The 17,342-nt window shown below is 48.1% G+C and overlaps 1 protein-coding gene and 1 long non-coding RNA gene across 3 annotated transcripts in view; both read left to right on the plus strand.

Annotated features, from left to right (window-relative positions):
- Window positions 1-1,300, plus strand: part of LOC138489413 (uncharacterized) — a 201,491-nt gene extending 200,191 nt beyond the window's left edge. For both annotated transcript variants that reach the window (XR_011274794.1, XR_011274795.1), the window contains exon 3: window positions 175-1,300. This is a non-coding gene — a long non-coding RNA (uncharacterized lncRNA). The remainder of the gene's footprint in view (window positions 1-174) is intronic.
- A 5,644-nt stretch (window positions 1,301-6,944) lies between these two features.
- LOC138487557 (mucin-2-like) lies at window positions 6,945-9,677 on the plus strand. Its single transcript, XM_069614037.1, has one exon. It carries the CDS (start codon window positions 6,945-6,947, stop codon window positions 9,675-9,677), a length of 2,733 nt encoding a protein of 910 aa, XP_069470138.1.
- Window positions 9,678-17,342: the final 7,665 nt, after the last annotated feature.

A 17,342-nucleotide genomic window follows, 5' to 3' on the forward strand; every position in this document is an offset into this window, starting at 1 on the left:
TCTTAAGCTCCTACTTTAATCTGAGGCATGACCCAAATGGCTTCACCCAGGATCACCCAGTCAGTTTGTGGGTGGGGAGCCAAATGATAATGAACAGCTCAGCACTAGGTCTATTGAAATTTAGGATGTGAGATGACGTAAAATAATATGTGGAACCTCTGCTTCTTTCAACAGAGAATGAGCAGCCATCAAAGGATCCATACTGGGGAGAAGTTCTACGAGTCCATGGAATGTGATCAGTACTTTACACAACTGACAATACATCAGAGATCCCATACAGGGGGGAGACCATTCAAGTGCTCGGAATGTGATGATAGCTTCACCTGTTCCTCAAATCTGAACCAGCACCATAAGACCCATACTGGGGTGCGACCATACCAGTGTACGGAGTGTGTGAAAAGTTTCACTGACAGATCAAATCTGCATCAGCATCAGAAGATACATAATGGGGTGCGACCATACCAGTGCTCTGAGTGTGGGAAAAGCTTCACACGGAGATCAAATCTGTACCAGCATCAGAAGATCCATACTGGGTGGCGACCATACCAGTGTACAGAGTGTGAGAGAAGCTTCACCCAGATCTCCCATCTGTACCAACATCAGAGGATCCATACAGGGGGGTGGCCATACCAGTGTACGGAGTGAGTGAAAACCTTCACTTTTCGCTCTACTCTGTTCCAACATCAGATGATTCATACAGGGGGGAAGCCCTATCAATGCCTAGAATGCAACAAAAGCTTCAGTCGCGCCACAATGCTGAACCGCCATCAAAGGATCCACACTGGGGGGAAGCCCTATGGGTGCACAGAATGTGGTAAACACTTTAATCAGGCATCATCCCTGAAGAGCCACCAGAGATACCACACCGGAGAGAAACCATACCAGTGTAGGGAGTGTGATGAAAGCTTTACCCATAAGAGTACTCTTTACAGCCACCAGAAGAGTCATATTGGGGAGCATCCATACCACTGAACGGAATGAGATAAAGGTTTCACACAGGCCTCATGGCTGTTAAAAAACAGTTTGTACCAGGTTGTGAGCTTAACATTGTACAGTGCTATAGCATCTTGCCTTATTATTTGTGAACACTTCTTTCTTTCCTGTGAACCTTATCCCACACTCATTGTTGGTATTTAGCGTAAGGATTGGCAATAGGTTATTCATAGTATAGGCCCTTTTATTTAACAAGACGCCACTAGGACTGCCTTATTATTAGTTGATGTTGTAGCTTGCTCCCATCTTAGATTTAGGTTTAGGTTAGGCATTTTTCCAACCTGCATATACAGTTTAATAAACACCCTTGAACTGTGATCACTTGTGCCTGTCTTAACTGTTGCCATCATGAGTTCATTACAGCTGTCAGCGGTGAGTGGTTTCCAAGACGGGCATTTAAAGTGAAAAGTGCATTTGTACAACTGCTCAATGTAAGATCACTTTTTATTTTTTGATTGGTTCATTTGATTTCCTTTTGGAATCTTATTCCAAGATAATCAAAGTGATTGACCTCTTGAAGAGTTACTCATTCTAAAGTAATGTTGTCCTTAAGCGTGTAAGAGGGAAGGCAAACCATAGACATGGTTTTCTGTCTATTGATGATACAAGTTCTCTATTTGCAGAAATTATTCTTAATATTGAATTATTTTTGCAAACCATATCTTGTCTTAGATATAAGGACAGCATCAACCGCATATAGGAGGATGCCAATATTTGTGTTGCCTATCTTGTAGGCATCTACTCCTGAGCCTGCGAGTTTGCTTTCCAGATCATTAATATATAAAAGGAAAAGGAATGGGGCAGGGAGAGAACCTTGGCGTGCCCCGTTCGTAACTGGAAATGGCAGTCTGCTCACTGCTCTGGCCCAACATGACCACTGCTGTGATGAGCGCGTACAATCTTCTAATGGGATTTAGAATACCAGCGGGAACATTTGAATTCCTTAAAACTGACCACAGTACATCTCAGTTTATACAATCAAAAGCAGTTTGAAAATCAATAAAAACAAGATATAAAGGGACTTTTTGTAAAATTACAAATTTGGTTAATACTTAAAAAAGGCAGAAAGCCTGGATGATCATTCCAATATCGCAAGTAAAACCTGCCTGCGTTTCTGCAATAGCACATTCATTGTAGGCCTATTCTTGCCAACCTTTGAGCAAGGCCTTGCCGTACACTTTAGCTAGACTGTCAATAAGCGGATGGGCCTATGTTTACCAGGTAAGGTGTGCTCGTCTCTTTTAAAAATCAGAACGATTTCCGCAGTTCGCCAACTTGGCGGAACATAATTGGATGGATATAGGTAATTTTAAAAAACAGGTTAAAAACAGAACCCAAATAGAGGGATCTGCCTTAAAGATGTCGATGGGAATGTGATCGGGCCAGAGGCCGTGCCCTTCTTTGGTAATTCAATACCTGTCTTGACATCTATTTCCGTGATTTTGTAGCAATCTTTCTTTTTTTATTAACCATCTTTATTACATTTTTAAAAGAAAAAGGTACAAAACAATCTCCAGAGATGCACAAACAATAGATCTGCCACAGTGCAGTGACTGTCCCGCCTCCCCCCACCCCCTAGTGTTGCTTCTCGTTTGTGGCTGACAGATCTCAAATCCTTCTCAATGTGCTGTACTTTATAGCAATCGTGATGGGGCTCGTCCTCCATGCTGTTATAACATTTGTTGGCGGTAGCTATCACACTTAGGAGCCCTCACTTGCTCCCTCTACAAGTCATTGTGCACTCTGCCTCCTGGCAACAATGCTCGTCTGCTAATCCTGCCCTTTATGCCTGTGACTCACTCTGCCATCGCCCGCTTATCACGCCAGCCTCTATTGTTCCTTTCATAGAAGCAACACCTCGTGTAAATGCCACTCGTAAGCAATGCCACCGCGCCTCATTTGTGCACATCGTGCTGTTTTAGACATGGGCAGACTGATTTTCAATATTGACATCTTTTTTGCATACGTCATGCGTTGAGAGTGTGTGACGTCACTACTAAAGTATAAACACGGGCGCGTAGATGGGCGCGCGCCCAACACGAGAAAGACGTGCAGGGCGATTCCCGACAAGGAATTCCGCCTCCATTAGGTGAGTGCTCCATCCAATTTCCCATCTACCGACTTCTGTTAGTGTTTAGCAATGGGCCACATGTTGCTATCGCAGCGCATCTCCGCGCGCGCGCTATCTTCAGACCGAATATCCTGCATCCGCTTGGCAGGATCATAGCAACCCTAAGCAGGTCGTCTCAATTCCATTATTTATGAACTTGCCTGCCTCACTCTGCTCCAACCCACCGGGCTACCCAGTGTGTTACATATTGCTGTTGGTAGCGTCTTTAAGCTTTGTGCAACCAGCTTGTTCAAACTCTTATCTACTATACTGTCATGGCGGATCTCTGTTCTTAGCCACCATTACCCTTGTTATATATATATTTGTATGATATGAGTGGTTATTTTTAACGCGCTTAATACCCAGAGGTCTTTAAGCACGGACCCGGGGATCGATCCTGTATTGCTCCGTGTCGTCTTGCTTCCAAGGTGAGCACGTTGCCCCTGAGCTATCCTGACATTAACGTACGATCCCAGCTCTTCCCAGAACGTTATAGGAGAGCCAGCCTTTCTTGCCAAGTCATACTATCAACCTGCCAATGTTTACAGGACAGACTGGCAAGTCCATGTTACTACCAACCACCACCCCTGCTGAGCAGCATCCCCTTTTCCCTCTGATTAGGACTATTGTCATCCTTCACAGTTCCACAAACAGGACCGTTTACTATCTGCGTTTCAAGCATGGTAATAACTGGAACATTACAAGGGACCATTGGGGTAAGTGCTCACTAGCGCCATGATTCCAAGTGTCACTGACATATCCGCACTATTATTCTCTGTGGGCCACCCACTTATTTGCTTTCATTTCATGCGATATACAGGTCAATCGAAGACGCTAGCTTTGGAGAGTCCCACTCGAACTTTCCTAGCATCCCTGCGCACAGCAAACTCCTTCTGCCACCTGCACAGTAACCCTACCCTGGTCACCATGACACTTCCCAACCTCTCCGACACTACAAGACGAGCATGGCCCACCGACCACACCAGTGCTTCACCTACCCCGGACATCATGACACTTCCCAACCTCTCCGACACTACACAAAGAGCATGGCCCACCGACCACACCAGTGCTTCACCTACCCCGGACACCATGACACTTCCCAACCTCTCCGACACTACCAGACGAGCATGGCCCACCGACCACACCAGTGCTTCACCTACCCCGGACACCATGACACTTCCCAACCTCTCCGACACTACAAGACGAGCATGGCCCACCGACCACACCAGTGCTTCACCTACCCCGGACACCATGACACTTCCCAACCTCTCCGACACTACAAGACGAGCATAGCCCACCGACCACACCAGTGCTTCACCTACCCCGGACACCGTGACACTTTCCAACCTCTCTGACACTACAAGACGAGCATGGTCCACAGACCACACCAGTGCTTCACCTACCCCGGACACCGTGACACTTCCCAACCTCTCCGACACTACAAGACGAGCATGGCCCACCGACCACACCAGTGCTTCACCTACCCCGAACACCGTGACACTTCCCAACCTCTCCGACACTACACGACGAGCATGGCCCACCGACCAGACCTGTGCTTCACCTACCCCGGACACCATGACACTTCCCAACCTCTCTGACACTACAAGACATGCATGGCCCACCAACCACACCAGTGCTTCACCTACCCCGGACATCCTGACACTTCCCAACCTCTCTGACACTACAAGACGAGCATGGCCCACCGACCACACCAGTGCTTCACCTACCCCGGACATCATGACACTTCCCAACCTCTCCGACACTACACAAAGAGCATGGCCCACCGACCACACCAGTGCTTCACCTACCCCGGACACCATGACACTTCCCAACCTCTCCGCCACTACAAGACGAGCATGGCCCACAGACCACACCAGTGCTTCACCTACCCCGGACACCATGACACTTCCCAACCTCTCCGACACTACAAGACGAGCATGGCCCACCGACCACACCAGTGCTTCACCTACCCCGGACACCATGACACTTCCCAACCTCTCCGACACTACAAGACGAGCATGGCCCACAGACCACACCAGTGCTTCACCTACCCCGGACACCAATGCACTTCCCAACCTCTCCGACACTACAAGACAAGCATGGCCCACCGACCACACCAGTGCTTCACCTACCCCGGACACCGTGACACTTTCCAACCTCTCTGACACTACAAGACGAGCATGGTCCACAGACCACACCAGTGCTTCACCTACCCCGGACACCATGACACTTCCCAACCTCTCCGACACTACAAGACGAGCATGGCCCACCGACCACACCAGTGCTTCACCTACCCCGAACACCGTGACACTTCCCAACCTCTCCGACACTACACGACGAGCATGGCCCACCGACCAGACCTGTGCTTCACCTACCCCGGACACCATGACACTTCCCAACCTCTCTGACACTACAAGACATGCATGGCCCACCAACCACACCAGTGCTTCACCTACCCCGGACATCCTGACACTTCCCAACCTCTCCGACACTACAAGACGAGCATGGCCCACCGACCACACCAGTGCTTCACCTACCCCGGACACCATGACACTTCCCAACCTCTCCGACACTACAAGACGAGCATGGCCCACCGACCACACCAGTGCTTCACCTACCCCGGACACCATGACACTTCCCAACCTCTCCGACACTACAAGACGAGCATGGCCCACCGACCACAACAGTGCTTCACCTACCCCGGACACCATGACACTTCCCAACCTCTCCGACACTACAAGACGAGCATGGCCCACCGACCACACCAGTGCTTCACCTACCCCGGACACCATGACACTTCCCAACCTCTCCGACACTACAAGACAAGCATGGCCCACCGACCACACGAGCTTCACCTACCCCGGACACCATGACACTTCCCAACCTCTCCGACACTACAAGACGAGCATGGCCCACAGACCACACCAGTGCTACACCTAACCCGGACACCATGACACTTCCCAACCTCTCCGACACTACAAGACAAGCATGGCCCACCGACCACACCAGTGCTTCACCTACCCCGGACACCGTGACACTTTCCAACCTCTCTGACACTACAAGACGAGCATGGTCCACAGACCACACCAGTGCTTCACCTACCCCGGACACCATGACACTTCCCAACCTCTCCGACACTACAAGACGAGCATGGCCCACCGACCACACCAGTGCTTCACCTACCCCGAACACCGTGACACTTCCCAACCTCTCCGACACTACACGACGAGCATGGCCCACCGACCAGACCTGTGCTTCACCTACCCCGGACACCATGACACTTCCCAACCTCTCTGACACTACAAGACATGCATGGCCCACCAACCACACCAGTGCTTCACCTACCCCGGACATCCTGACACTTCCCAACCTCTCTGACACTACAAGACGAGCATGGCCCACCGACCACACCAGTGCTTCACCTACCCCAGACACCATGACACTTCCCAACCTCTCCGACACTACAAGACGAGCATGGCCCACCGACCACACCAGTGCTTCACCTACCCCGGACACCATGACACTTCCCAACCTCTCCGCCACTACAAGACGAGCATGGCCCACCGACCACACCAGTGCTTCACCTACCCCGGACACCATGACACTTCCCAACCTCTCCGACACTACAAGACGAGCATGGCCCACCGACCACACCAGTGCTTCACCTACCCCGGACACCATGACACTTCCCAACCTCTCCGACACTACAAGACAAGCATGGCCCACCGACCACACGAGTGCGTCACCTACCCCGGACACCATGACACTTCCCAACCTCTCCGACACTACAAGATGAGCATGGCCCACAGACCACACCAGTGCTACACCTAACCCGGACACCATGACACTTCCCAACCTCTCCGACACTACAAGACAAGCATGGCCCACCGACCACACCAGTGCTTCACCTACCCCGGACACCATGACACTTCCCAACCTCTCCGACACTACAAGACGAGCATGGCCCACCGACCACACCAGTGCTTCACCTACCCCGGACACCATGACACTTCCCAACCTCTCCGACACTACAAGACGAGCATGGCCCACCGACCAGACCAGTGCTTCACCTACCCCGGACACCATGACACTTCCCAACCTCTCTGACACTACAAGACATGCATGGCCCACCAACCACACCAGTGCTTCACCTACCCCGGACATCCTGACACTTCCCAACCTCTCTGACACTACAAGACGAGCATGGCCCACCGACCACACCAGTGCTTCACCTACCCCGGACACCATGACACTTCCCAACCTCTCCGACACTACAAGACGAGCATGGCCCACCGACCACACCAGTGCTTCACCTACCCCGGACACCATGACACTTCCCAACCTCTCCGACACTACAAGACGAGTATGGCCCACCGACCACACCAGTGCTTCACCTACCCCGGACACCATGACACTTCCCAACCTCTCCGACACTACAAGACGAGCATGGCCCACCGACCACACCAGTGCTTCACCTATCCCGGACACCATGACACTTCCCAACCTCTCCGACACTACAAGACAAGCATGGCCCACCGACCACACGAGTGCTTCACCTACCCCGGACACCATGACACTTCCCAACCTCTCCGACACTACAAGACGAGCATGGCCCACAGACCACACCAGTGCTACACCTAACCCGGACACCATGACACTTCCCAACCTCTCCGACACTACAAGACGAGCATGGCCCACCGACCACACCAGTGCTTCACCTACCCCGGACACCATGACACTTCCCAACCTCTCCGACACTACAAGACGAGCATGGCCCACCGACCACACCAGTGCTTCACCTACCCCGGACACCATGACACTTCCCAACCTCTCCGACACTACAAGACGAGCATGGCCCACCGACCAGACCAGTGCTTCACCTACCCCGGACACCATGACACTTCCCAACCTCTCTGACACTACAAGACATGCATGGCCCACCAACCACACCAGTGCTTCACCTACCCCGGACATCCTGACACTTCCCAACCTCTCTGACACTACAAGACGAGCATGGCCCACCGACCACACCAGTGCTTCACCTACCCCGGACACCATGACACTTCCCAACCTCTCCGACACTACAAGACGAGCATGGCCCACCGACCACACCAGTGCTTCACCTACCCCGGACACCATGACACTTCCCAACCTCTCCGACACTACAAGACGAGTATGGCCCACCGACCACACCAGTGCTTCACCTACCCCGGACACCATGACACTTCCCAACCTCTCCGACACTACAAGACGAGCATGGCCCACCGACCACACAAGTGCTTCACCTACCCCGGACATCATGACACTTCCCAACCTCTCCGACACTACAAGACGAGCATGGCCCACCGACCACACCGGTGCTTCACCTACCCCGGATACCATGACACTTCCCAACCTCTCCGACACTACAAGACGAGCATGGCCCACCAACCACACCGGTGCTTCACCTACCCCGGACAACATGACACTTCCCAACCTCTCCGACATTACAAGACGAGCATGGCCCACAGACCACACCAGTGCTTCACCTAACCCGGACACCATGATACTTCCCAACCTCTCCGACACTACAAGACGAGCATGGCCCACCAACCACACGAGTGCTTCACCTACCTCAGACAACATGACACTTCACAACCTCTCCGACACTACAAGACGAGCATGGCCCACCAACCACACCAGTGCTTCACCTAACCTGGACACCATGACACTTCCCAACCTCTCCGACACTACAAGACGAGCATGGCCCACCGACCACACGAGTGCTTCCCCTACCCCGGACACCATGACACTTCCCAACCTCTCCGACACTACAAGACGAGCATGGCCCACCGACCACACCGGTGCTTCACCTATCCCGGACACCATGACACTTCCCAACCTCTCCGACACTACAAGACGAGCATGGCCCACAGACCACACCAGTGCTACACCTAACCCGGACACCATGACACTTCCCAACCTCTCCGACACTACAAGACGAGCATGGCCCACCGACCACACGAGTGCTTCACCTACCCCGGACACCATGACACTTCCCAACCTCTCCGACACTACAAGACGAGCATGGCCCACCGACCACACCAGTGCTTCACCTACCCCGGACACCATGACACTTCCCAACCTCTCCGACACTACAAGACGAGCATGGCCCACCGACCACACCAGTGCTTCACCTACCCCGGACACCATGACACTTCCCAACCTCTCCGACACTACAAGACGAGCATGGCCCACCGACCACACCAGTGCTTCACCTACCCCGGACACCATGACACTTCCCAACCTCTCCGACACTACAAGACGAGCATGGCCCACCGACCACACCAGTGCTTCACCTACCCCGGACACCATGACACTTCCCAACCTCTCCGACACTACAAGACGAGCATGGCCCACCGACCACACGAGTGCTTCACCTACCCCGGACACCATGACACTTCCCAACCTCTCCGACACTACAAGACGAGCATGGCCCACCGACCACACCAGTGCTTCACCTCACCAAACGGTGACACCATCAGTTTTGGGACTTTTGGGTGCTTCTTCCACTTCAGCTTCTTTCATTACATAAAGAACGTATGCGATTCCTTATGGCACCAGTCCACAACAAATTATGCACTGGATAGAATTTTAAAAAATTGTTTACTAAGTTACTAAATGTATTGTATAGTAGTTGGTTTGTGCCTACACTCCTTTGCGCCACATTCTTATGACAGTCAAATAAATTTCCAGAGCCAAAATTTCTTTATACAAATAACTCTTGATTTATTTGTTATCTTATTCGCCCTTTAATGGATCCATTAAAGGGCGAATAAGATAACAAATAAATCAAGAGTTATTTGTATAAAGAAATTTTGGCTCTGGAAATTTATTTGACTGTCATAAGAATGTGGCGCAAAGGAGTGTAGGCACAAACCAACTACTGTCTAATTTTCAAACGGAGTCGAGGAACTCTATGTCTCCGTGTGGACCCACACCCCTGCGACAATCAATCAATTTAACAAGGAAAAATTAAGTCTAACACGACATCCGGAAGATATCATTAGCCTCATCATTACAGGTCGCGAGTGTACACCTCAATATCCCAAACCAATAAATGTATTGTATGTTGAACCCTTATGTTTTGAATGATTTTCATCCACATGTCCATCTCATGCTTTTCCTGTCCTCGCCCCTCTTATCCTAACCATGGTATGTATTGAGCATTTCTGTATTTTTTATGCAATTGTTTGACACTGTACATTTTTCTGATATTCTTTTCGACTATCAGCCTTGACAAAGACCAAGTGTCGAAACACGTGTTGGTTGAAGTGTTTCATCGAGCATTCAAGAATAAACCTTTTCTTGTTTTGACTAAACATATCATTAACTCATTTACAACTTCAAGGCTAGCGCGAACCACTAGGACCAACCTGCCAGTCTACCAAAGAAGTACAGCTCACCAAAATGGAAAATATCTATTGTTGCCCCGGATAAAATGTTCAACTTCATGATGGTTTACTAGTTTATTTAATGAAAATACTGTGAAAATAAGCTCCTTGCTTCACCCCACTCTATGGCCAGACTCCCTTGGTCCTCTCTTCTCACCCACTTGTGAGGTAAAATACCGTGGGATCATCTTTGACTCATCTCCCTCCTTCTCTCCACACATCATGCACCTTGCCAAGAAGTCCAATTTCCAGCTGCATCCCCTCAGGGGAATTCTACCTTTCCTCAACTTCCCCAGAAGCTCAACATCTCCAGGGCCCTGCTTCTCTGTAGGCTGGACTTCTGCAACAGCCTCTTCCTCAACCTGCCTCTTTCCTCCCTTCTCCACCTTCAACTAATCTAGACTAGGACTGCAAGACTTATCTTTGGCCTCAAAGCCAAGGACTACATCTCTACTGCCCTAAAATCTCCCCGCTGGCTCCCGGCGACCGCAAGGATCACTTCCAAGACCCTTTGCATCATCCACAAGGCTGTCTGGGGTCTGGGAGCTCTTTACACCCTGCTTTTCCTCCCTATATACCTCCCGGCCAGAGTCCTTCGGTCTTCTGGCTCCAACTCTCTGCAGGTGAAAAGTTTCTCGAAGCAGAGAGTGGGGGGTAGATCCCTTTCCTTGGATGGCTCCTCCCTCTGGAACGCCCCCCCTCAGACTTGAGTCGGATCGTCTTAAGTTCCAGAAACATCTCAAGCCTTTCCTTTCGTCCTCTTCCTTCCCTCTCCCCCTTCCGTGCTAACTCTCCATCTGCCGCTGCGACTGGGGCCTGGTCCCTTTAGAGTCATACAGGGGCCAGACCACCCCCTGCCAGTCCCCCCAGTATCCTTGCCAGCACTTGCGTTAAGGCTCCCTTTCCCAGACTAGCCCAACTTGGTCCTCCCTGTCCACCACACATCCCTCCCTCTCTTCCCCTGGCACTTGACGCCTTGGCCGCCCAGCACTTGCCCACTCCTGCACTTCTCCATCTACCTCATCCCCCTTGCACTTACCCCCTTGTCATGCACTTGCATCGTAGGATTGCCACAAGGCCAATATAACCGTTTTTGTTATACTTTTGATTCCCATGCCCGCCCTCCCCCCATCTTGTCTTGTGGCCCCTGGAAACACCTGTGTATAGGCACAATGCTGATGTCCAATAAAATAAAAAAAAATAAAAGTGCCAGAACCTTTTTGTATCACGGCTGTCTTGGGCTTTGATTTGATCAGGTGTTCCCATTCGTCTTGCTCTGCAGCCTTTTTCTTTGCTTGATATTAGGCTCATATACTGCACGGGAGAGCTGGATTCTGTGTGGATCGTGTGTTGTCTTAATCAAATGGGTCAGTCTGTATCATACTTTTATCATACCACGCCTTACACTTCCTAATGATGGTGTTAATCTGTGAGGCAGGTAAAGTTACACAGGGAAAGGTAATATTCACTATTGAAGAATACAATGGTTCTGCAGTAGGTTGCTCAGGGATTGTTTCAGAAATAGCAGGACTCGAACAATGGGATTAGGTGGCATACAGGGTAGGGGCAAAGGAACAGTAATCTGTGTCACTCCATTTCATTCTCTTGTGATTGTTAGATGATCTAACTTCAACGGAAGGACTGTCTAGTGGTATATCTTCTTGTGGGAAGGGAACTGAGTTGCGAGCCAGGCAGACATGGTCATTATCGCTCTCGACCTAGGTCATAACCTGCAATGACTTTGCAAAGTGCCAGTGCTGCAATTATAAAAAATGTAGTCTATGCGTCTAGATGGGATGCCCCCTCTAAAAGTAACTGCAGCGGTTTGGTCTCCCTCCAAGCTGTCATTACAGCCGCGTAGGCCCAGCCTAAACCTTAAAGAGGCTACCTTCTCAGCATTGGGGTATGTATGATTAGGGGCTGGGCAGTCTAATTGTGGTATCCCCCAAAACTATCTTCTTGAGTAATTAAGCAGTTGACCGTGCTTGATGGTTCAATCTGTTAGTCACCCACCAAGTTATAGTGTGACTTCAACGATTTCGCCTAGATTCATTCATATGAAGGATATCGTTTTTAAGCTCATCCGAGACAGGTATCCTTGGGCCAATCACATTGTGCCTAACATATATATATTGAACAGCAAAATACAAAAGCCAGTAGAAAAACATAATTTTAAACACAAATAATCGCTAGACCTAGTATGTACACGCTGAACCACAACATTTGATTTAGTGTATTAATCCATACTAGCAAACCTCCGCTAGAACGCTCCTTTCATTTCTTTACAGCTGGAAGAAAAACAAGCTTGTATAACCGACTTTGTGGAAACAGTCCACCGCCCAAGTTTCCTGAAAACACATCACATGCAGCTGATCCAGGAATTGGAGCCAGTCAGTGTCTTCCATTATGTTTTGAATGCTCTCAATATTCCATGAGATGGTATTAAGGTTGTGTGATGTGACAGAATTGTTGAAATAGGGCTGATCCTTGGATGTGCTGCCAATACAGGGCTCAAACAGTCAATCGAGGTTATGTTGAGGTAGTCCAGGATGGGGGTGGCGAGGACTGGTTGATGCATGTTAGCTTCTGATCTCATGCGGTTTAGGTCTATTTGTTCAAAAATAAATGGACCTTTTCCGAACATGGACACCAAATCCTTCGTCCTGGATCAAAGGAACTTTATAATAACTAATGTTGGGACAGTGGAGGGGAAAGATCCAAAGAAACACTGAGAAACTAAGTACTCACCTGGTTACGGCAAAGAACTGGGCCAGGAGTTGTTAGGACAATGGACATGACGATTGTCCGTAGAATCATGCTCTATGCCATCTAGTGATTGTGGACTAGTGGGCTGTGGCTCTAGTAATCTTCCTGCATATCTTAGATCATGCAAATACATCCCTAGGGCTGGTTGGAACTGCAAATTGATACGCTGGGCTCCCCTTTTCTCTGTACGCTTTGATTTCATGATAAACGGGTAATTATACCTTAACATTTAGGTTTAGCATTAGTCTTAATTACCTTAATTTGTAGAGCTATTACTGATGCTATTTAGCTTTTTTTTTATTTTTGTTTTCAATGTCATTAAGTTTTTTGTTGTTTGTCTGTACGCGCCATCATGCCTGAGGGTCCATTCTGCACATAATAAATAATAATTAAAAATAAATAAATGTTCCTCCCGTCCAACCCAGTTCATATCTGAACGAGGGAATAATCCTCCAAAACTAAAGATTGGGGAGGGAAAGATAGGGGAAAACCTGCATTTAGAAAAAACAGAGGCTAACATCAAGGAAGAAGGAAGGAAGGAAGAGCCCAAAGTATCACAATTCCAACTACCCACTTGCTTTTCATGTAAAGAGGTTGGTCATATGGCTAGACATTGTCCCAAGAATCAAAATGAAGAACCTATGGAAATAGGTTGTTTAGTATGAAATGAATGGGAAGAACCAAAGGAATATATCGAAACTGTAAGCGTGTGCGTATGTCAATCCCCTACCGAGTTCACCGTCGAAAAGGCTCTTCTTAATGGAAGAGTAGTACATGCTTTGGTGGATGCAGGAAGCAGGCAAACCACAGTCAGAGCAGACCTTGTTGCACAGAAAGACTTTAAATATCAGAAACTAGTCAGACTAACATGTGTGCATGGGGATAATGAAATATACCCAAAAATACCTGTCTCTATTATTATTAGAGGAAAGCAAATTATCGTACCCTCAGCCATTATACCAGGTCTTCTAGGAGAGGTGATTATCAGTAGGGATTTTCCACACGTCTCTGCCCTATTGCAAGAGGTTCCATCACAACTCCCTTAATTCGTTCCCATTAACAATTGGCAGTCAGATTGTTTCCCCCTATCTACCGCTTCAAATTGGGATTGGTCAAAACCTTCTAACATATACCTTAACCAACCTGATGCCCTTTCTGCTAGTGATTAAGAGCATAGGAACAATAAAGCGTTGTTTCTCTCTAAACCCCAGAGGTCCTCCATCCAAAGGATGAAATCAGTCCACTTAAATCAAAACCCCTATAAGGAAACATGGAGCAAGGTGGACGTGGATGGCCAGCAAGAGGCTTTTATGGGATATCTGAAAGAACACCCTATTGACCCAGACCATTCACATCTTCTTAAAAGAGAACGGCAGAGAAAATCCACTTTATATGATATGCGATGGGTCTTGAACTCACAACCATGCTGTTTCTCAGTAAAATATCAGAAAGGTAAAAAGAGGGGCTGTGGGAATTTCCTTTCACGATATTCATGTGAAACAGGTTAGTCCACATTGCATAAGGAAAGGGTATTTGAAAGAACAGAAGATTTTTCACCGCCTAGTCCCTGGGGATCCCATACTCCGATGGCCTATGGAGGGCCATCGCTTTTGAATCCCAACCCTTAGGGTGGACATACAAGGAAGGATCATCTGGGTAAGGGGCCCCCCTCCCACCTCCCTTTCTGTACACCCTCCCCATACCCTGAAACTCACTTGCATGGTACAGGTTAAAATTTCCCAAAAAATCACTGAATGCCAAGAATACGAAAGTGCTGAGGACAGTATCGAACATTGAATTTGGATTGTAAAAACGCAAGTACCTCAGCCCAGTCTTGTGAACATTTCGATTGATCCCCTTGAATCATGTAAGTTATCCATTCAAGTGCAACAAAGCTCCAGATTCTGGATAACCATTCAGTCAGTTGTGGTGGGTCTTTAGATTTCCATTTCTTTGCGATCCCTGGCAATCCTGCGAGTTGTAACATAACACAAGTACTACATTTTTTTTTCGGGCTATGTCGCATACTGCGTTGTAGGATCAACAATCAATTTGACTTCATAGAACTAGGTTTTGACACACCAAATATTTGCTTCATACAAACATCAACCTCTGCACAATATCCCGCCAGAATCAGGCAATTCTACCATATGTGCCCCCAGTCCCCAGGTGCACCACATTGTCTCCAGCATTGCTCCGATATAGATGCTTTCATTTTATGCAAGTGAGTGTAATGCCATTGGTTAACAATTTAAACCAAAATTCCCTTATTTGGATAGAGCGGGTGCATTTGGGGATGTCTTTCCATACCCACTCCCGTTCTGTTCCTGAGATTTGTTCTCCCTGCACTCATTACCATTGTGTTTTATGGTGAGGGCGGCTATAGAGGGAAGTCTTGTTTGTTATTTTATTTAAGTTTGATAACAGAGCCTTGTTCCCCGGATGTGTTGTTATGCATTTTTCAAAGGAGGTCAACTCCATGGTAGCCGCCAGTTTAATTGGAGGGACAAGTATCCATTGCCAGGCCTGAAAATATTGAAAGTGATCTGATTCATTCAGGCCCAGTTCTAGTTTGCATTGGGTAAAAGGCTTAAGGTCCCTGCCAAAAACATACCTTGCAACTTTGTACAGCCTACTTGTTTCCATTTGGGAAATGCCCAAGGTTCAAGGCTTAGTGGGAAAGCCAAATTGTGTTTGAGCTCACAATGAAAATACTTCATTAGCGGACAAGGATAAATTTAGAATTTCCGATTTAGGGTAATTTTTAAACCTGCTACTGAGCCATATCTCTCTAACTCACATTCTATTGTCGGTAATATTCTTACTGGTTCGGATATAATTAGCAAAATATCGTCTGCATAAGCCATCATTTTGTGCCATATCCCCCCAAATGTTATGCCTTGGATGTCTGCCGTTTGTCAAACCCTTGCTAGAAATGGTTCCAGCCCTATAGCATATAAGAATGATGACCTTGGACAACCCGGTTTAGTCCATCTTTGGAGAGCGATAGGAGAAGAAAGTTGTCCGTTAATCAGTAGGCAACTACCAGGAATCTATAGTTTACTTTTATTCCCGCTATAAACTGAGGACCAACGCCCATCCTTACCAAAACCTGGAAGAGGAATGACCATGCGACCCGGTCAAAATACTTTTCGGCATCTAGTGACAATAAGAACGCAAGGATATCTTTTTTCACAACCTTTTCCAAGATATGGTAAATACACCTGATATTGTCGTGGGTCTGTCAATTTTTTTATGACGCCCGATTGATCTGGATGTATGAAGGAAGCAAATCTTCTATCCTATTGGCTAACACTTTGGAGTGGATTTTAGCTTCCGGATTGATAAGGGCAATGGGACGGGGGGAATTGCATCTACTAGGGTCCTTACCAGGCTTTGGAAACAAAACTATCTTTGCCTCATCCATAGATGGAGATATAGAGCCTGACTTTATGAATGTATTATATAGGGATACAAGTCTCAGTACCAGGGCTCGCCGGTGCGCCTTGTACAACAGCGCAGGAAATCCATCTGGACCAGGAGATTTGTTTGGAGGGAGAGAATTTATAACCCTTATTACTTCTTCCAGAGTTATATACTTCTCAAGACATTCCCGGTCCCCTGCTGCTATCTGTGGTAGGGTGACTGTGTCTAGATACGTCGCCTGAGTTTCTTCGTCTGGATTTTCAGAGTGGTTAATATTTGAGTAAAAGGTGTGAAACTGTGATATAATGTGGGGGATTTCCGTTATTGTATTCCCTTCAGGTGATTGAATTGACTGAATAGATTGTGATGCTATTTTTTGGCTTACTTGTCTAGCTAATAAATGGTGTGCCCTGTTTGCTTTAACATAATTTATCTAGTGAAGATATAAGAGGGATTTTTCTGCCTTTTTAGCTTGAAGGAAATTTAATTGACCCTTTACTGATCTGTCTACTTTCTGAATGGAGGGGCCTGTATTTGTTTCTATTTTCCCCATTATTTGTTGAAGTTCTTGCTCCAGTTTTATTTCCAACGCCATTTTTGGTTTCCAACTATAG

This window comes from Ambystoma mexicanum, chromosome 9 (genome assembly GCF_040938575.1).
Source record: "Ambystoma mexicanum isolate Mex_15411 chromosome 9, UKY_AmexF1_1, whole genome shotgun sequence".
Lineage (NCBI taxonomy): Eukaryota > Metazoa > Chordata > Amphibia > Caudata > Ambystomatidae > Ambystoma > Ambystoma mexicanum.

Excerpts from the sequence above, each read along its gene's own strand:
- LOC138487557 (XM_069614037.1), top strand. The coding sequence starts at position 6,945 with ATGACACTTCCCAACCTCTCCGACACTACAAGACAAGCATGGCCCACC.